Source organism: Serinus canaria, chromosome 5 (assembly GCF_022539315.1).
Source record: "Serinus canaria isolate serCan28SL12 chromosome 5, serCan2020, whole genome shotgun sequence".
Taxonomy (NCBI): Eukaryota; Metazoa; Chordata; class Aves; order Passeriformes; family Fringillidae; genus Serinus; species Serinus canaria.
This window is the reverse complement of record NC_066319.1, coordinates 13,336,093-13,356,196: the sequence shown is the minus strand read 5'-3', so window position 1 is coordinate 13,356,196 and position 20,104 is coordinate 13,336,093. Positions and strand designations below refer to the sequence as shown.

Below are 20,104 nucleotides of genomic sequence, written 5' to 3'. Positions count from 1 at the left end.
CTGCTGCCTGTGTGCGATGTTTTAACCTCGGTGCCCCCGAACCCTGTGCCCGAGGTTCAAAGTCCCCGCGGCCTGTCTGTCCCTCCTCACCTGGCGCCGCGGGAGCGCGTCCCCGGGGCACGGCGGCAGCCAGGTGCGCTCACACCTGTACATCCCTCGCTCCGGGCGCGGCTCCCAGGGCTCCGGGAGCGGGCCACGGGACAATCCCGGTCCCTCCGCCGGGCAGAGAGCGCCCGCGGGGATGGATGTGCGGCTCCCGTCGCGCCGCGCTGCCCGCGGGGGTGACGGCGGAGGTGCCCGCCGGGGGCCGCTGCGCCGCGCCGGGGCCGGGGGGCGGGCGCGGGGCAGCGGCGGACAAAGCCGGGCGGCAGCACGGCGGGCTCCCGCTCCCGCCGCCGTACCCGCGGCCTCCCGAGGGGCGGGAGGTGTCGCCCCCCGCCCGCGCCGCGGTGGCGCTGCCGAGCAGAGCCGGGCGCTGGGCGCCGAGCGCCGGCCGTCCGCCCGCCCGCACCCCCGCCCCGGCCGGCGGCGCGCACGGCGAACATGGCGGCGGCGGTGGGGCGGGACACTCTACCTGAGCACTGGTCCTACGGCGTCTGCAGGGACGGGCGCGTCTTCTTCATCGAGTAAGGGGGAGCCGCGGGAGGGGCGCGGGGGCAGCGCGGCCCCGCCGCCGCCGCCCTCGCTAACAGGTGCATGTTTTCCGCTTCTCCTCCCTCGCAGCGACCTGACCCGCAGCACTACTTGGCTGCATCCGCGCACCGGCGAGCCCGTCAACTCCGGCCACATGATCCGCTCAGGTGGGTGCCCGCGGCCGGCGCCCCCTCCTCGCTCCCGCGCCGCGGCCGGGAGGCTCCGCGGGCGAAGTTCTCACCCCTCCTTCCCGCTCTCTCTCTCTCTCTCTTTCCCCGTCCCCCGTGCCTTGCAGACCTGCCCCGCGGATGGGAGGAGGGCTTCTCGGAGGAGGGCGCCAGCTACTTCATCGAGTGAGTACCGGCTCCCGGCCCCGCGCCGACCGCCCAGGGCCGGGGGGCGCTGCCGGCGCGGCCCCGGCCCCGGCCCGGCTCAGCCCGGCCGCCCCCGCACCGACCCCGCACGTCCGCCGCGCTCATTAATGATCCGCGCCGGCCACAGCGGCACCGGGCTGCGCCGTGCCAGCGGGAAAGTTGGCTCCGGGCGCGGCGGGATGCGGGATCCCCCCCCATCCGCGCTGCGGCGGTGGTCAGCAACAGGTTTCCTTGGAGGCGGCACTTCGGTTTTCCCTGTTTGTTTAGGGTTTTTTTGTGTGTGTTTGTTTGCGAGCTGGCTGCTCCCCCCCTCCCCGCTATTTACGGTGAGGTTTGCGGCAGGTGGAGCGTTGCCGTGCCGAGAGCCGGCCGAGGTGGAAGGTGAATGGTGGTTTTGTTATTTTAAATGGCTCGCGGCTGTGGACGCAGCCTCGGGAAGTTTTGCAAGTGAAAGGCTTCCAGTGTCTCTGTCCGGAGACGGGGCTGAGTGGATGAAGTTGACTTGCCAGGGCTGGTGGTGGCTGTCGGGATCTTTCATGTGGCGTTTCTTGTTCAGAGAGCAGTTACAAGCAGGGATGTGCTGCTTATTGAGGCGCTTCTATTCTATGAGACGCAAGCGTGTTGCAGTAAAGTAGGATAACTAAGAGAGCTTCTTTCAAACATCGCAGATATAAGGCTTTTACAAAGACAAACACCGATGTAAAAGTAGAGATTTAATCAAATGAGTAAAACTCTGGTACATCTTGGATCTAGAGTCACGTGTCACGTGTGTCTTTGGGTTTGCCTTTGCAAATCTGAATGCCTGACAAATTTAATGGAACCAACAGAAAACGACTGGAAAATGCTCAGACTCATTGCTCCAGTGCAGAACTCCCAGATTGTTAAGGACTGCCCCAATAAATGCTGACAGCGGTGTCACAGTTGTCCAGTGCTGAAATGCCTGCGGAATGTACCCCAAAATCTTTGGGTAACTTGGGTTTTTAGTAAATACCAAACTTCCAAACCATACTGGGCTGGGTGAAGGAGCAATTGGCTGAAGGTATAACAAATGCCTCACATGCAGGATGTTTGTTAAATAAAATTCCAGATGATCCTAAAATGTCCTTTTTTCACCTAAAGTGGAAGAAAAAAGGCATTCAATCTTCATTTGTCTGAGCCAGAGAATTCCTTACAGGGCTGGGCTGGGCAGATAGTTTAGCCCTTGACTCTTGAGGAGGTAGTAGCAAAGCACTGGAGAGCAGCTCAGTAACACTTAGAGCTGCCACCCTTTATCTATGGCCAGTGTGTTGAAAATAAGGAATAAAAGTTCTGCTGGTTGCACAGGCCAGAGATGGAGCTCTAAAATGTCCAGTCTGTAAATGTACTGTAAACAGATCCTTTACATGGGTACATAAACTTCCTAGGTGTAGGAATACATCTGTTTGTTTTGCTGTCTTTTCCAGAAACTGACTCGTGCAATTTTACAGCAGCCTAAATTCCTCTTCCCAACTGCTCTGTTTGTCAGACCATCTCTTGTCTTGTTTGTCAGGCAGTTGCAAAACTTTTGATTTCTGATCCATTGAATTAGAGTTCTGTGCAGTGCATTTTCATAACTTGTGCTAATAGTGCTCTTTACCTTGAGCTGGAACTGCTGCAGGAAATGAAATAAGGAATGGAGTGTGTATTTTACTGAGCAGTTTAATAAACTCTGTCATCTTTAGACAGGCAAAGTTTTGTGAGGAGACAAAGCAATGCTTTAACATAAATCTGTTCAGTTGAACTGCTTGAGACCAAAGATCCTCCTGATATGGAATACAAAATTTAACTCTTCAGCAGTGGTACTTCTCCCAGCACTGCTCTAACCTCTCTGATTTCAGCTCAAGGGCTCCCTGAGCCCAGTGGAATTTCTCATTTTTTCTTCCATGGGCTTACTGAGCTCTTGTTGGGCTCATGTAAACATCAGTATCCTTAGATGATGATTTCCATACCTCACTGCTCTGTTTATTCCTCCTGTGTTGCTTCTACGTGATGAGTTCTCAGCTTACAGAAAAGGTTACTGGCCCCTAAATGCATGGTTTCACATGTTCTACTCTTAAATTTCATTTTCTGGCATTCCAGCTCTCAAAAGCCATGAACATTCCTGGATAACTACCCAGTCCTCTTTGTACTGGTGACAGTTCCAGTCTGGTGTTGTCAAGAGAAATTTCACAAACACATTGTTACTCCTTGGATACTAATTTATTGAAGGGTGTCGGGAGGAACATTCCAAGTAACCCCTCCCCCCTGTGGTAATTTCTACAATTAATACAGCCTATTGTAGTTTAACCACATTGGCCATTTAATGGATCTTGTAAGTCTTATTTCTCTAATGAAATTAAAAGTATTACTAAGTATTATTATTATTTAAATAACTTCAATCAAACATTTTATTTCAATATATACTGCCTAACTCCACTTACACAACTAAGTTCTGGGACAGAGGTCATGAAAATATTAGATAAAATATTGGATGTGAGTTGTCTTTTTTGTAAAAAAACTTATGAAATCTTATGTCCATTTACTTCCACGTCTTTATTGCTTCTTTCAATACTGTGGACAAACTTGAAGCATCATACAGTAAAACAAAGGTTTGAAACCTTAAAGTCATCACCTTTCACTCATCATAAAGTGAAACAAAGGTTTATAAGGTGGTCAAGCTTCATATCAAAACCAGGTAAGTTTTTCTCCCCTTTCCACCTAACAGGAGTTTGAAAGTTTCCTAAACTCCACTTCCATTGGATAGAAGCTTTCCAAATGAATGTGCTGTGGTTCAGCATGTTTTTGTTGTTCTGTGGTTGGGCAGCTGTCCTGTAGTGGAAGGGGAGCTGTTTTCCCTTTGGTGATTTACACGAGATGCTTGTCTGAATCACATTCCCTCTTAGCCTTGTTTTGCTCAACTGAGCAAGCCAAGTTCTTTGTGGAGCCCTTTAAGAAGGGCTCTCCATCTGTTTGATTCTCCTGTGGTTCTTCTCTGCACCTCTTGCAACATGAAGTCATCTTTGTTGCATGTGAGTGAACAGAGTCCTCTGCTTTTGTGATGCTCTCAAACAACAAAAGTGCTTTCTTGGCTTCAAAAACTTCTCAGTTTTCTACATTTTAGGTTGTTTGCCTATTTAGGGAAGACACCCACACTGACAGCACATGTGAATGCTGCCAATTGACTGAAACATGCAGGTTTTTCTTTTTCTTCACTGCTTTAAATTTTAAGAACTGTAATTTATGTTAGGAGGCTACATTCCAGTTCTTCCCATTTGTGCTCATCCATAGCTTTGTAAATTATTTTCTCTCTTCCAAATATTCCTCAGGTTTTCTTGATAGTGGCCAGCCCTGTTAGGGCAGTGCTGTCTCTTATCCTAAAATCAGGACATAAAACATTAAATAAGTGATGTATAATCTGATTCTTCCAGATCTCCATGTACCAGTCTTTGAAAGTATCATGGTTGCCACATTTCTTGCCTGCTGAATACAGCTTGCACCACGCTTTTCCATCTCTTTTTTTGTTTGTTTACTGATGTTTTTAAAATATCTTGTGTTTGTGGGGCAAGTGCTTTATGGGGAAGTCCCTGCATGAAGGTTGTTGAGCATATGAGGAGCTGAATGAGCACTGGACAGCACTGGCTCTGGTTTGTTTCTGGTGGTTGGGTTGCTGATGTGAAATGTTAATTGTGGTTGGCAAACTCTTTGTGGGGAAGGAGATGGGACATGCAGGGAGAGCAGTGATAATGGTAAAGCAGTGCATGTATGCATTACAGAGCAGGCTTTACTTTCCATTTGCTTCTCTTTTCCTGATTGTCCAAAAGACTTGGGGAAGTTGGAAAGCTTGGAAAGTGTGGAATGCTTTTTTACTACCTTCTTACAGATTTCAAAAATTGAGGTGGCTGTTGATGTGAAAGGATCTGTTCTTGCAGTGTTAGATACCTAACTGGCTTGTACTTAAAGATGTTAAAGATGTGTACTGGTGCTACAGAAGTTCTTTTTGAAAGCTGCAATGGTATTGCACATCTGAAAGGTAATCATGTATTTAAATTGTAGCCTAAAATTAGGAACAAAAAAGTAGAAATCAGCACTTAAATATCTCAAGTTAACATTTTATTTATTTCTGAAGTCAGTTTCCAGTTCAACTCGGCCTCTTCTTTGGGTAACAAAGTGAATGTACAAGAAACAAACCCATGAAATTGGCATAGCAATAGTCAGTAACTGTTTGCAACTGTTACTCTTTAATTCTTGTATTTAGCCTGTACTGTGTGTAGGAAATATGCATGGTATGTGTTTCAAGTGTTTGGAAATGGCAAAAGAGCAAAGCACACTAAACAGAAGTCTGCCTTTTTAGCTTTGGTTCTGCTGTGCCAGGCATGTACATTCACTGGAAACCACACAGGAGCTCAGATTCACCACAGTGGGCTACAGATGATACCCATTAATGACCTGGATTATTGAGTTCAGTCCTTTTGATTACCTGAGAAGATTGTTTTATAATCTCATTAATAAATTTAATCAACAGGTTTCTTCTGCCCTGCAGAAATTCCTGTCTTCTCCACTCGTAGTAAGATGTTGAAAACAGAATCATTTTTTTGTGGCTGTTGAGGTGGGCTAAAACATTGTTTGCTGTAGGTGTTCCTTGACCTGCTGTAAACAAATGATTATTTCTTGCTCTGTTCTCCATGATGGTTATTGCTGTAGAAGTAAAAGATACTGGAACACTTAGCTGCTGTAAGGAATAGTGATGACCCTCATAATGAGGGGTCAGAATCTGTGTAGATGATGTCCTTTGTGGTTCTTGACCCTGTGCTTAAATAAAGGTAATGTATGAGTTAAGTACATGAACTGACATGAAACCCATCTGTGGGGTTGGGTTCATTTCACTGTGTCACAGCTGTGCATGCCCAGTTCGAGCTGGGGAGAGTTCCTGACGTGGTTCCACTGGAGAGCTGGAACCACGTCAGAACTTCACCAAAAGTGCTGTGTTCACACCATCTCCAGAAAATGTGAGGATAGTCTCTGGTGAAATGAATGGGTTTTGTGTGCTGTGAAGTGCCGTGGGGAAGTTTTTAGGGAAGGAAACCTGGAGTGGTTGCTCAGCAAGGGGCAGAAGACCTAGTTTGGGTGAGCCTGGGATCACCATGTGCAGCAATGTGCATTCTGGCCACCAGTGATAGCCCAGGGGCAGGAGTTGCCCTTGAGGGGGACTAGACTTCACGGAGACAATTTGCACGGGTGGAAAAGCAGGTGTGGAATGGAGAAGTGGAAGAAAAAAGCCAGAAGTGGCTGTTGTGGCGAGAGGCGAGGGTCGGGAAGTGGCTGTCCCATGCCGCAGGTCTGCGGGAGCGATCCATGGTCTTGGGCGGCCTCTACCGGCTCCTGGCAGCAGGAGGAAAGCTTCGGGCTGGGTGGAAAACCCAGCTGGTTCTTCCTCTTCTCATCTTCAGTTTTCTTGGAAGAAAGTGTTCCATTTGGGCTGTGGGAAAGCAGAACTATACACGGCAAAAGTAAATCAACTATACACAGCAAAAGTAAATCTCACTGCTTTTCTGGTTTTCTCTCTTTCTTGTCCTTTGCTCTCCCGTGTTGGGTTTGCTCAGACAGCCTGTTTAATACATTTTCTTGTTCTGGATTGTGAGCAGAATTGAGCTGGGAATATTGGATCTGCTGGTTGGATACAGTAGCTATGTTTCATCCCAGCTAGTGGAAACAATTCAGTGTCCTTTTTGATGGCAGTGAAAATGGGAGATCACTCATTAACGAGTGGAATAAATGCTGATGGATTTGTGCCGGGGCAGGGATGGCTGACAATTGCAGAGAGCAAAGGAAGGGCTTTGTAGTTCAGCTCCCAGAAAGTGGGAGAAGGATGTTTTGTGCATGGTGCCTGAATTTCAGAGTGCCCTCTGGAAGGGTAAGCTTGGAACTTTGCCTAAGGAAAATGCCCGGTGTGGTTTGGTTCAGCAAGGTATGTGAATGAAGAGGGATGTGGTGTGCATTCCTTAGGGGAGGGAGGAGCACGTAAGGGAAGGTGCTGGAGTTTGTTTGTTTTTAAAGCAACGCTGCACCACAAAGTACTTAGCTTGGTTCATTAATCTGTGTTTGCCTTTATTCCAAGATACACACATGTTGGAAAACTGAATTTTGACTACCTGAAGAGGCCAGCAAGGATAACACCCACTTAGAGTGAGATGCTTTTTTAGGTGTTGAACGCTTCTGGAAATCCAAGTTTTCTGGGAAATGAAGCAACATTCTTTTGTTCTGGTTGGGGTTATGTGGCATCCTTGTATTGTAGCTCAGAAACAAAGGCATGAACTGGTTATTCAAAGCTGCCAGCCTCCACATTTTGTTTACTATGCATTCCAGCTTTTTGAACATTAGTGTGTAAGAAAAAACTTCATTCATTCAGCCTCTTTCCTAAAGCACTGTCCACTTCTGCATTCCTTGGGTCTGTGCAGGAGAATGTGTGTGCCTTTTTAAAGAAGCTGTGTATGGCAGTGGGGGTTTCAATATTTCTGAAAGTCTGTCTAAAGACTGAGCATAAATACAGTCATGCATCTGTGCTGGGCAGGTATTGCTGTAGCCTTAAAAGTGGTTTTCATAACCTTGAGTTATGTGCCAAACTGCTTTTACAACTGTGCAATATGCCTGTCACATCAGATGAGGAAACAATTTATTCAACACTTTTAATTTTATTTTATTAATTATTCATTATCTGCCAGAAAAGAGAGAATCTCACATATTTGGTACAGCAGAATCTTGATACTGATGCTACATGTTTTGTTTCAAGAAGGTTGCTAGCTACTGGACCTAGTTAAAAGGATTGCCTGTCTGCAGGCAAATACATTGTGCAAGATGTTCTTGTGTTTCATAATGGAGGAAACAAAAAGGTACCTTTTCCCAGGCAGGTCTGGCAATCCTGAGCAATCTTAGCAAGGGCTTCAGAGAAAAGAGAAGTCTATGTAGCTGTGAAATACCTGGGTTCTATACCCTGCATTTTCCCATCATTCCACTTGCTGCAGATGGATTATACTGAAATGAGTTTTAACCTCACTACTGTCCCAAGTTTGCTATCATCTCAAATATTTACATTTCTTTGCTACAGATTAAATGTACTGCTTCAGTATTGCAGTGCTGGATCTCTGCAAAGACTGGCTTGAATAAATGTGCTATCACATTTATTTAATATCACATCCAGTTCTAGTCACTATGACTGTAGACTCTAGTTTGCTGCTAAATCTAATTTGTTTCGTCTTTGCCTTCTAGATGTGCTTTTTAAACTTTTTAATTTTTTTTTTATCATGTCCTTGGTTTGGATAACGGTGATAGATGAGGCATTTTATTTATAGCTTAATTGTCTTTTCCTAAGGCATTATTAGACTCTTTTACAAGGTCTGCTCTGTGTCCTTAGAAGCAGAACTTTTAATTTAAAAGCAGATTTGTAATTAAAGATGTTAAAATCCAAGAAGAATATGATTAAGCACCCAGCCCTTCTCTTTTTGATTTTCTGCCACAGAGTACTTGGCAAGAATGTCACTGGCTTGTCTAGACAGGTACAGGATCTTGCTACCAATACATAGTAGGTATGTGCTTTTCTGCCTGAAGTTTTGTATTTAAAGCCTCGTTTTCCTTATTGCTTATCTGTACTTTTAAAGATTTTATCTTTAGTTTAATAAAAAGTGCAACCGAAACCACCAAAACTTTTAAAATGAAATTGGGATGCACTGCTGAAACGAAGTGTTTGAGTAATACTGGATTTTATTTACAGTTCTTTGTCAAGTGAGGGCTTTTATTATATTTTTATTTACTTACCAGAGACCAAATATCCTGAATGAAGAGCTGACTAAAGCATTTGAAAATACACATTATTTCTGCAACATGCAGGTGACTTTTTTGAGGAGCTCTGTATAGACTGTAAAATATGAGTAAGCAGGAAAGCTGCTGTTAATTTTCTGTTTTATTTAATAAAAAAATGTAGTTATTGCCTTTTGCAAGTTGCATATTTGTTTCAAAATGTCGTAGTTTCACATTCATCTTCCAAGTGGCAAAATGTTTGAGCAGCAGCTTTCACTTAACTTTCACATTTATTGTTCTTTACTTTTTGCAGTTACTTTTTTGTTCATTTTCTAGGGAGAAGGAAGGTTTGCTTTGATTCACTTAGAAAATTTATACCAATGTAAAGGAGAGCAATGAGAAGGTAAAGGCAGTGTTTGCCTATCAAGCAGCATAAGTCAGAGGCCAAAAGCTAAAGTAGTTTTTTTTTTTTTTTAATGTGTCATTTTAAGCCACTTTTTGGATGTTTTAAATGTATGCTCTGCATGTTAACCTCTGAGTGCTTGAGTTCAATGCCTACTTTGAATCAAAGAAAATAACTGGGCCTTATCCTAATACCTGGAATAATAGATCTGTTTGATGTTTTTCAGCAAAATCTTTAAACACATCTGGAGACAGAACTGTGCTAATGGGCATGATTCATTTTATGTAATTTTCACTGGCTGGTAGAGCAGTCATATTTCTGTACCTTTTGCTGAAGATCAGGAGTTATAAAATTAGTTAACATTAGCTGTTTGCAGGGTGAGATAACACTGACAAAATCTGGGTGTGAACAGTTCTTCCACAGAGGACATGGTGATTCAAGGCCATGTTGAATCTCCTGGACAAAATTAAAATTAAATTAACAAAAGTTAGCTGCAAGATGATGAAATCCATTTTTCTTATATGACATTATCAAACACTTGATATTTATTGTTGCCATCTCAGAATATTAGCCCTGTTTTAAAATTCTTTCACTTAAAGAGTCAAATTCATGAACATGCAATTTTTTAAATGTAAAGTCTTTGCTTGCTTTCCAATTAAGACAATTATATTGTCAAGTGGCTTTTGAGTAGATGTTTTTATTTCCTTCTTTGGAAATCACAGATTAATACTGTTCTTTAAGTGCTGCTTTTGTGCTTTACTTTTTCAGCACAGAAATGCTTGACTGCCTAAAACAGTTCCACTTAGTGATGAGAATTATTCCTTCAACACTGCATTTTATTATTCCCAGTATTCAATTTAAAATAGCCTAACCACTTTCCTTTTGGTCTTCCAATTGGTTTTGTAGTGAGGTGCAGTTTGAACTCATTAAAAAAAAAAAGTCAATGACTTATTTCTCATGTGAAATCATTACATGAAATTCTTCAGATGAAGAGATTACAGGTAAAAGTTGGGCTTTGATATACTCATTTCACAGGATATTTAGTCCTTTCAGTTGAAATGTGGAATGATAAATCTTTACTTCAGTGGAGAGTATCAGTGTAATAGATATTTTCCAGTTTCTGGTTTGTCTCCCCTTATTGCTAATTTGCCTAAGAAGGTGGCCAGCTAAATCTCTGGATCAAGAGTCTTTCTTGAGAGTTGCACTTCCCTGCCTTCCATGGAGAATATTGAATTGTCAATTTCAGTATTCCCTGGAGAATATTGAATTGTCTACAGAAATACCGAGACACCAGAGTGGTGGAAATTGAAATTACTGAGGTCTGTCTGTGACAGCATCCTCTGGGAAAGAAGTCAAACAGCATTCACTTTTGTGACTTTAGGTATGTTTCCTTGGTGTGGCATGTGATTGTTGGGCATGAAATGCAGGTTTTGCTTCTGCATTCTCCTTGGAGCTGAAGGATTAAAAACTATTTCAGGTAGAAGCAGAAGTCGTGGTTAACGTTACTAACCCAGAGCATCCAGGGTCAAGGTTAAACACAAGTTATTCAAATACCTGATTAAGGCATTTAAACATAATACCCAGTATTTGCTGAGCAGGAGCTGCTGTACTGATGCAGAGTAGTCCTTGCTGAGAGATTTACAAATAATATGAATTTTGAAAGTCTGGTGGTTTGGCAGTTTGAGGTGTTGCAACAATATTGCTGGTTTTCCAGGTGATCCTCTGGATTTTAGGAGAAATGTCTTCAAATTTTGCATGAGTTGAAATTTTAAATAACCCTTGTGCTGGTGGATTTCTACACAAGAAAAACATCTGAAAACTCTGTTATCAGCAAAGGATCTTTTTTCCAAGTGTCCCACTGAAATATGGGGCATGAAAATTGCATGTGTTCTCCCAGCTCTGTAAGAAACAAGGGTAGTGACATTGCACTCCAGCTTTGCTGGAGAGCTTCAACAACATTTCTGCACTGCAAGGAAACCTCTACTCCTTTTAGTGACTACAGGAATCATTTAGATTGAAACAAAACTAAAGATCATCAAGTCCATCATTAAACCATGTCCCGAGTGCCAGTGAATTTAAATATGCCCAGGAATGGTGACTCAGCTGCTTCCCTGGGCAACCTGTTCCAATGCTGGATGACCCTTTTGGTGAAGTAATTTCTTCTAATATCCAATCTAAATCTCCATTTCCTCTTGTCCTGTTGCCTGTTTCTGGGAGATGAGGCTGACCCTCACCTGGCTACAGCCTCCTTTCAGGTGGTTAAAGAGAGCAGTAAGGTGTTCTCTAAGCCTCCTTTTTTTTTTCAGGATAAACACCCCCAGCTCCCTCAGCTGCTCCTGGTAAAACTTGTGCTCCAGACCCTTCCTGAGCTGTGTTGCACTGCTTTAAATGGGGAAGGTGGGATCTCAGCTGGGACTTTCCAGAGTCAGGCAGCAGAGGCAGTGCCTGAACTGATGGTTCAGTTCTAAGTGATAATGGTAGTTAAATGTCCCAAATATTGGAAGTTTGTGAAAATGCTGTTTAAACTGATTGTGTGTAAAGAAGAGAAGCAAAGTTAGCAAAAGAGGAGGAAGGATGTGAAATACTTCTGGAAATGTAGGTAAGCAGTGAACTGAAAGCCTTTCAGTGTGGACTTCTGGATGTGTTCTATGTTCAGAAATTAAAAGAGATGAAACATTTTGGGCAGCAAGCAGTGTGGGCTTGAAAAGGCCAGAAGCAGCATTTATGTTGGATGATATGGATGGTTTCAAATGCAGTTTCTGCCCCCCTCTCCCCATCTTTGTTGTCCTTCTGCACAATTGCATTGCCTGTAAGGAGGGTCCCAGGGTTTTATTTTTTCCATTGATCAGATGCAGCAGTCAGCAAATAAACTGGTAAATGGTATTGATAAATAGCATGGGCTCAAGACAGAAACCAGGAGGAAAATCAAAGTTCCTGTGTATGGATGATGTGACTCTTCCCTCACCAGAAAAGCAGCAGTCAGAGAGAGGGGAGCTTCAGGAGTCCAGTTTTTATCCAGCTCATCTTCCTCAGTAGGTGCAATAGAGGAATTACAATCAGCAATTTGGGGAGTGCCTCTGATTGCCAGCCTGCTGTTCTGGTGTCACTGAGTTGGGCAGACAGGAGGAGCTCCAGGAAATTGTGGTTTGTCAAAGTCAGATTAAGTATTGCCTGAAATCTTAAAAGGAAGTAGTTGTAAACTGTGTTTTTAAGTAATGTGAGTAGTCTTTGAATTATTGATGAGCAGAAGAGCCTCGTTTGTGTATGGAAATGAAACACTTGTAAATTTGTGTTTAGACTGTTACACAGCTGTTTCCTGAGTAGTTTCTGTCTCTTAGGATGAGGTACGTTGTAAACAGCCCAGTTGCTTTTGCTTTGTGGGCAGGAGGAGTATAGAAAAAAACTTAAATTTTATAGTGGGCTGCTAGTGAATAATATATCTATTTTCTTTAGAAAGAAAATTCCAAATTGTTTTTTCCAAATTTTTAAGATTTCTGTGATTAGCAGCAGAATAAGAAAATCTATTAATGCACTGGATAAACTGGGATAATTCCAAATGAGCTAATGCAAATGGAATTGGTTTGAAAGTACCATTCAGGGTGAACAATTTTGTTTTTCCCAGAATGTTAATGATATATTAACTTTTTGTTCCTTTCAGCTAATTTTTCAGGAACTCCAGGAATGATAATGAACATGGTTTAGTTGTTGTTGGGTCTGTATAACAGTTTTGGGTGAAGCTGAGTGAGAGGAATATACTGGAAGTGCTGTTCCTGGTGAATTTTGGTGTCTGTAAATGTTGTAGGTGAAAATACAAATTAAGCATGATTCTGTGTTTGATTGATTTAATAGAGTTCTTAAGCATTCTGTCACAGAGTTTCTTGGTTCTGCAGTGATGCAGAAATTAAGAGATTGTTGACCTCTCCAAATATATTCAAAATTCTAATGCATTATTTATTTTTGTGCTTAATTTGACTCAGCAGCTCTTCCATGCCAATTAACTTGACATTCCATTCATTCTGGCTATTGATGTTTGCAGTGGAAATGTTAAATTACCAGTGTAAGAATTCTCTGCCAGGGGGGTGAGTAGAAATATGGAGAAGGTCTGAATTGAGGGTGCTGTGGTTTGGGAGGATTGCCCATGTGAAGAATGAGAGTGTCTTGCTGATTTAAAGGGAGTGTGCTTCTCTCTCAGCTGACTGTGGTTTTCTTTAGGTTGAGCTTTAGTTAAGAAGTTTAGGGTTCAGCTGCCACTTAGGAATGAATTATTTCAAGAAAACCCAACCTTCTGGAAGCTTTTAACTGTTTGTGAGGTGGACAAAATAATTTCTCTGTAACAATCACAGAAATTACAGTTGTCAGCACTTGAACAGCTTCATGAACAAAAATTACTTCTGATAATCAACTCTACCCTGCTTAACCATTTAAATACTTTTGCTTGCTTGTGGGTTTTTTGTAATGCTTTGGTCTGTTCTGAATTTGATGTATGAAATCTTTCAGTGGGTATTTCATGCTGCACCACGTGTTTCCAGAAATGAATGCTTGGTGATCTGGAGTAGAAGTCACAAAACAATTTAAATGGTCATAGTTAATCCATGGGTCCCACTGGAATTTCACTTCTGATGTGAGCTAAAATAAAATGTCTTAATAGTCTGTGATACAAATGGATTTTTTCAGTCTCACAGTACTTTTTTCTTGAGTGCTTCAGATAATTTTGAGTAGTAAATTGTGATTTCCTTTCCTGTTTTTTAAGCTGGTTTTAATCTAAAGCCATGTAAATTTGTTCTCCCATTCCTAGTGGGTCATAAATTGTAAAAAGAAAAAGTGGTTTAAGTGTGTTCCTGGTAGTTTTTCTTCACTTCTGACATACTTGTTAAGTGATTTCACTGAATGAGAGAAGGAAATATCTTCTCTGTACTTCCCCAGAAGCCAAAGCATTAAACAAAATTTTGAAAGTAGTTAAGAAGTACATTAATTACTTTACCACCTTATGTTATGGGCAAATTAAATTAACAAGGATGATGTTGAAGTGCAGAGTTTCCAAAAATATGATGGGAAAGGCTTTTGTAGTATTGTGTTGAAATAATTATGTGTGCATGCATTTTGAAAAGCTCCTGAGATGATTTGGCATCAAGGTCTTAAAAACAAGCCTTAGACTTCATCTGCTGGGAAAAACCAAACACACTCCTCTGAGCTTTTGAATGCTGTATGTAAAAATAAAAGAAAAAATGAATTGTTTTCTGTGTGTCATTCCATCTAAGGTAACAATTGCTTTTGCAGTGGCTTCCATTCTTTAAGGGAGTTGCAGAACTCTGATTTTGGAAGATTTTGACAGTGAAGTTATTCCCTCTTCCTAATCAGTTTGTGTCAAAGTGTGTTTATGTTAAAGTACATTTGTAGTTACATAACTAGCAGCTTCTCCCCTCCCCCTGCCAGGAGTATTCCTGAAGCTCAGGCAGGTCCAAGACTGGCTGGTGGGAGCTTTTTTTTGGTATCTGATGCTGGATAAATAAATCTTCTGAGAGGTGAGCACTTGCCATCTTCATAAAAACATGATAAATACTATGCTTAATGATAAAAATTGCTTTGAGGAAATATTTCTGTATTGGGTATATGTTTATGCTAGGGAAAAATAGTTACATCTCTTTCAAAAGCTTTATAAAATGGTAGGAGCTATTCTGTCCTAAGTTTTTCCTGGAGTTCATGCTCTTTCAGTTGGGTCAGTCAAAAATTTGCAGTCAACTTTCAGTTTACAGATGTTTTTATGTTCGTTTACCTTCAATTTCAATGTGTGGATCTTTACCATCTTTTGTTTGGCATAAAGACTCCTTTCACTAACTCAGTTTTCAAGTAGACCATGGTAACTCTAACTGTGGAGTTTTTAATGGTTTTTTTGTAATTATTTTTAAAAATGGTTAATCATGAGGAGAGCTACTTGCTTGTCAACAGGTCTGACAAGTTAAGGAAGGAGTTTGTATTTAATCTGAAGTGCAGCAGGGGAGGAATGCCCTTCAAAGCTTTCCAGCTCTTAGGTTTGTATCCCCCTCCCCCATCAGCGTTGAAAACAGTTTCTGCAGGGCATGAAAAACAGGTTTTTATTTATGTAATGTTTCTCTGGAAATAAACTTTAAAAACACTAAAAGAATGACAGATTTTAGAGATTATGAGTTTTGAAAAGCAGTAATGTGAATGCTTGGAAGAAAGGCACACCAGCCACTCAAATGAGCTGCTGCTTAGCATGTTCTTAGTAATAACGTGGGGGGTTTTTTATATAGGCTGCCCGCTAAAGAAACTTGTCTTAAATGGCACAGCTGCCTTTTCAAAGTTGCCTGGTATGAGGATATCCTGTACCATTTGTTACCTTAACTACTCAGAGTTGCTGTAAACTGAGGGACCCACAATTGTCACCTAATTCTTGCCTTACAGCCCACGGGGAAGTGCTCCTTGTTTGAAGAAAAGTGAAATACCTGTGACCTGTGCCATCCATAGCGTTTGTTGAAACATGCATCACTAAGTGATGTTGTAAATGACAGACCTCCCTAGTTCAGCTGCTCAGGGATTAGGAGGAGTTGTTTCCTGCAGGGATTGGGAAATGGTGCTCTCTGGTGCTCTGGAGGGGAGACCTGCTGAGTCAAGATGGGTGGGTACAGAGGTAGAGAATTTCCTTCCAGAATCAGGAGAGAGAGGGACTAAGAGAGCTGCAGACATCCTGGGACAGCACTCAGGTTAGTGATCTGGGATGAGTTATGGAGAGAGGACTTTTTTGTTATGATATGTCTCAGGAAGGCTGGTTGAGGAGGAAGCCTACTACTGACTGGAGACTTAATCTCTTCCAGTCTTAGGTGTGGCTTAACAACCAATCTGAGGTAATAATGGTGATTTCTTTTTCTCTCCTTCCCCAGCCCATCCTTTTATGTGCACACACATACATCTATTACTTATATTCTGTAAGCAGTGCAGGAACTACATAAAGCTGGGTGAAAAATGGCAGCTTTTAATAGGTTGGGATCTTGACCAGATAAGTGATTTGTAGATATTCTTATGGCTTGGTTTTATTCAGTGGCTGATAGCAAACCTTGGCAAGACCAGGGTGAGAAAGTAGACACAAGTGAGGATAATTCTGGAAGGAAATATTGATTTATTGGTTTCAAAAGTGATGAAAAGCTCTGTTGTATTTAAGGAGAAAAGGGCTGTTGAACTGCTCCACCTGGAACAATGCAGCCTAATGACTTTTGATTTGAGAATCTTTACTGCAAGTGCTGGGTGAGCAAAATGTTGAAAAATATCTCAGTGCTGCTGGTTCCCCCTGTTGCATGTGGGTCACTAAACTCTGTCAACTCTGTCACCATAATCCTGTGTGGTTTCTGAGCTGCCTGAGTAACTTTGCAGTGTGGCTGGCAGGGCTTTGTCCAGAGGAATCTGCTCTGGTGTTCAGTGCCAGCATGGGTGTGCTCCCATGACCATTTTGTAGGTGTTCTGTTGTCTGGGGGGCCCAGACCATTACAAATGCAGTGTATACATCCTGCTCTTTGTGGGGAGACTTACATCTCAGCTGCATACAAGCCAAGTATTGAGAAAAGGCTCACTAACTTTTGTCAAAAAGGATTTAACTCTTTTGAGTTTACATCTGTGCTCTTAGAGATGAAATAACCTAATGATTTCACTGAGTATTAAACAGTAACTTCATTTTAAAATGATTTGGTTTTATAAAAAGTATTTAAAAAAAGTTCTTGGAACTTCAGCTGAAAACTTCGAAAATGTCTTTGTAAAAGCCAAACATGGATGGCTTTTGTCTGAAAAGAAAAAGTGTCAGATACTCAAATAATAAAAATACCTTGTTTTCTAAAATTGTCTTAATATTTTAACTAAAATTTTGTGCTGGATTGAGGGTTTGCAATAGATTGGGTAACAGATTGTAAATATGGTTTTGTAAGGTTGTAAAACGGTTTTGTGGTGGGTTTTTCCTTTTTTTTAAAATTATTATACTGAGGCAAAAGACCACAATGCATTTTTTTTTCTGTCTCAGACATAACACTTCCAAACTTGCCCGTTCTCTGTGCTGTGCAGTGCTGCCAGCTCCATCTGAGCCCTTGGAAGGAGCTCACCTGAGTGAGTGTGACCTTGCTGAGGCTGCTGCAGGTGAGCTGGCAGCTGCAATAAAATATTCCAAACAACTGCTTCCTACTTGAGCTGTGCTTTGGGAAAACCAGAGCCACACCTCTTGCTGCAGACTGTGCAGAGAGGAGCAGCACAAGGGACCCAAGCTGCTGGGAACTGTCCTCAGGAATAAAAGGAATAATTTGGGAGGCTGCCAGAACTGCCATTGGATGAGCAGATGCAGCCAAGAGAGGGATGTGTTCAAGAATGTGCTCTGTGCTGGATTGTAGGCTCAGGATGGGAGAGGCCCCTCCTCATCTCTGGGCATCAGGATTTCAGTGCTTGTGGAGGGTTAACTTCAGTTTAAGGGGTTTCTTAATGGGTTTTTTTCCTTTTTTTGTTTGCTTGCAAATGAATCCACTACTTTTAATGTCATTTTGGTAGGCTGAGAGCTAAGGAAGCAGCAGAAATAATGCCTGTGTGAAAGATGCTGCTTCCAAGGAAGGGAATTGGAGCTGTTGCAGCCACATTTCTAATAACAGAAAAATGTGTGCTGTGCTAGCTCTGCTCCATGAGAGAAAAATCTGTTCATTGCAGTGGTCTGTCGGTTGTTCTCCTCACAGTCAGTGGTGCATCTGAGAATTAATGGTCTGAGGTGGGGGAGAGTGAGGCAGTCTTGGAAATTGTTGCCTGTTGTTGAAGGTGTTGAAATTGCTTTTACACATATTCCTTGATAAAGAGTTTCAAGCAGCACAAAAAGCCCTCTTTTTCTCTTTTGGGAGTCTGCTAGAGTGACAGTGCAGAGAGCAGCTTTCCCCAGGAATTGTACTCAGATTTATAGGAGGGCCAGATGCACTCACTACTTGGATTAACAGGAAAAAAAAAATTAAAGAGCCACATAGAGAAACTGGGTTCAAGCATTCATTCACACTCTGAATGATAGCTGCAGTTTTAGTTTACTTTGTTACCTGCTTTCCTTATCTCATTTGAGTTTCAAAACAAGCCCTGAGTCATACATTGTTGTTCTGAAAGCTAAGTTGGAAGACCCGAGGGCAGGCTCTGCAGGGTTCTGCTGTGCCACAAGAGGGCATTTTTTGTGCCAACTTTTTGCAACTGTTAAAGAATAAATCTACTTCTTAAATGTCTCACTTCGGATTAATTAGTCTTGGAAAGCAGTTGAAATGATGCATCTTTTCTCTGAGCTCTTTACTTTCATAACTAAAAGCAGCTTTAGATCTTTGTTTTCCTAGATAACTTGGCATTTTTGTATGATTCCTGTAATTCCATAAAGAATAAGGATTCAGAGTGGAATTATGGTACATTTGGAGTTTGGTGTCAGGTGAAATTTATTTGAATGATCTGTCTAGTATTGATTACAGGGAATTGGACATGGAAGAAAATAGCAATGCCAGAACTGTTTTTCCCTTTAGGACTAGTAACTTAATGTGGTTTGGTGTGGGAGATTGTGATAATAAGAACAGTGTATCCTTTTCTTCTTACATGGAATATGAGACAGTAAAAACAGGGGCAGTGCACTATACAACAACATACAGCACTTGGAATATTGCAAGGTATCATTATGCAAACATTTCACAGAGTTTGCATTTAATCACCAAAATCAGCACTATTGTAAGTGGCAGAAAAAACCTTCAGTTGCCATTTAACCCTTTGCAGTGGGATGAGCCAGTGCTTTTTTCTGGAAGAGCTGGGGCTGTTGCTGCTTCTTGTGCAGGGGGTGTCTGCTGGGATTGCCCCATGGTGTGCCTGGGGTGTGTGTGTGCACGTTCAAATTTGAGTTTTTGTGTTTCAAAAAGTCCCAAGTTGAAATACATCTGGTTTTGAGCATTCCTTAGGAGGTATCCTGAGGAGTATTCCAAGGGAGAGCATCTAAGGCAGATGAATTGTTCTGGCAGGTTTGGGTTGTTCTGCCAGCTCGACTAATCTTCAGGGGCTTTCCAATCTCACTGAAATCAAAACATGATTGTGGTAGGATTTTGGTGCTTTGTTTTTTAAAATAGAGGGATTTAAGCTTTGCAAAACATTGCTTGTGCTCTGTGCTCTCGGGTTGGTGGGCCAAACCTGGGATGTGGAGGCGTTAGGAAATACTAGAAGGACAGTATTGAGGGCTTGGAAATTTGACACAAATTTCTATCTGCAGCAAAAATTGTCTGGATAGTTTTAATGTGATTTTTTTGCTCCACCAAATCCACATTTAGAATAAAAAATCCTATTTTTTTGAATAACCAACCTGTGCATTATTAAATGTAAAGATAATATCTGATCTCTGTTCATAAAAGCTGAAGTTAGGGAAAGACCTTTAGCTTTATTTACTTCAGTCACTTGGTATTTTTTTCTCCAGCTCATAAATGAAATTTGTACTGAAATTGTGCCTTTACAAGTTAGTGAGTGGTGTGCTGTGCCTCAGGAAAACAGACAGCTGTGCTTTTGTCACTTGGTTCTGCAGCATCTCTGCATGATGATTATTTGGGGGATGTCTGAAGCCTTCTGAGTGCTTCATGTGGAGGGCACCAGTGATTTCTAAACATCAGTTAAATAACTTACTTGTAATGGTGCTCTCCACTTAGGTTTGACATGGTTGATGTGAAAGCCAGAAATTATTCTGCTGATGTAGTTTTCTAGGGGGGATTTTTTAAAATTGTGCTGGATATTTTTCCTGAAATTTATGTGCTTTTGTATATGATGTGCCTGTTTTTGTGGCTTGCTTGCTAATAATTGGATTACTCCATTGCTCAGTGTGGTTTTATCTGTTTTGGAGTTTTTTTCCTCCTTTAAAAGAAAATCTACTTGATTT

General features: G+C 42.0%; 1 protein-coding gene across 4 annotated transcripts in view; it reads left to right on the top strand.

Moving 5' to 3' along the window:
• Positions 1–515: 515 nt before the first annotated feature.
• The window catches only part of PLEKHA7 (pleckstrin homology domain containing A7), a 144,898-nt gene continuing 125,309 nt past the window's right edge, over positions 516–20,104 (top strand). For 3 of the 4 annotated variants that reach the window (XM_050974958.1, XM_050974959.1, XM_030240013.2), the window contains exons 1-3: positions 516–626; positions 724–800; positions 929–986. In XM_050974958.1, the coding sequence (XP_050830915.1) occupies positions 544–626; positions 724–800; positions 929–986 (218 nt within the window). In that variant the 5' untranslated portion in view covers positions 516–543. Of the gene's footprint in view, positions 627–723; positions 801–928; positions 987–14,701; positions 14,721–20,104 lie in introns of those variants that run through there. The other variant, XM_030240015.2, reaches the window with a different exon arrangement.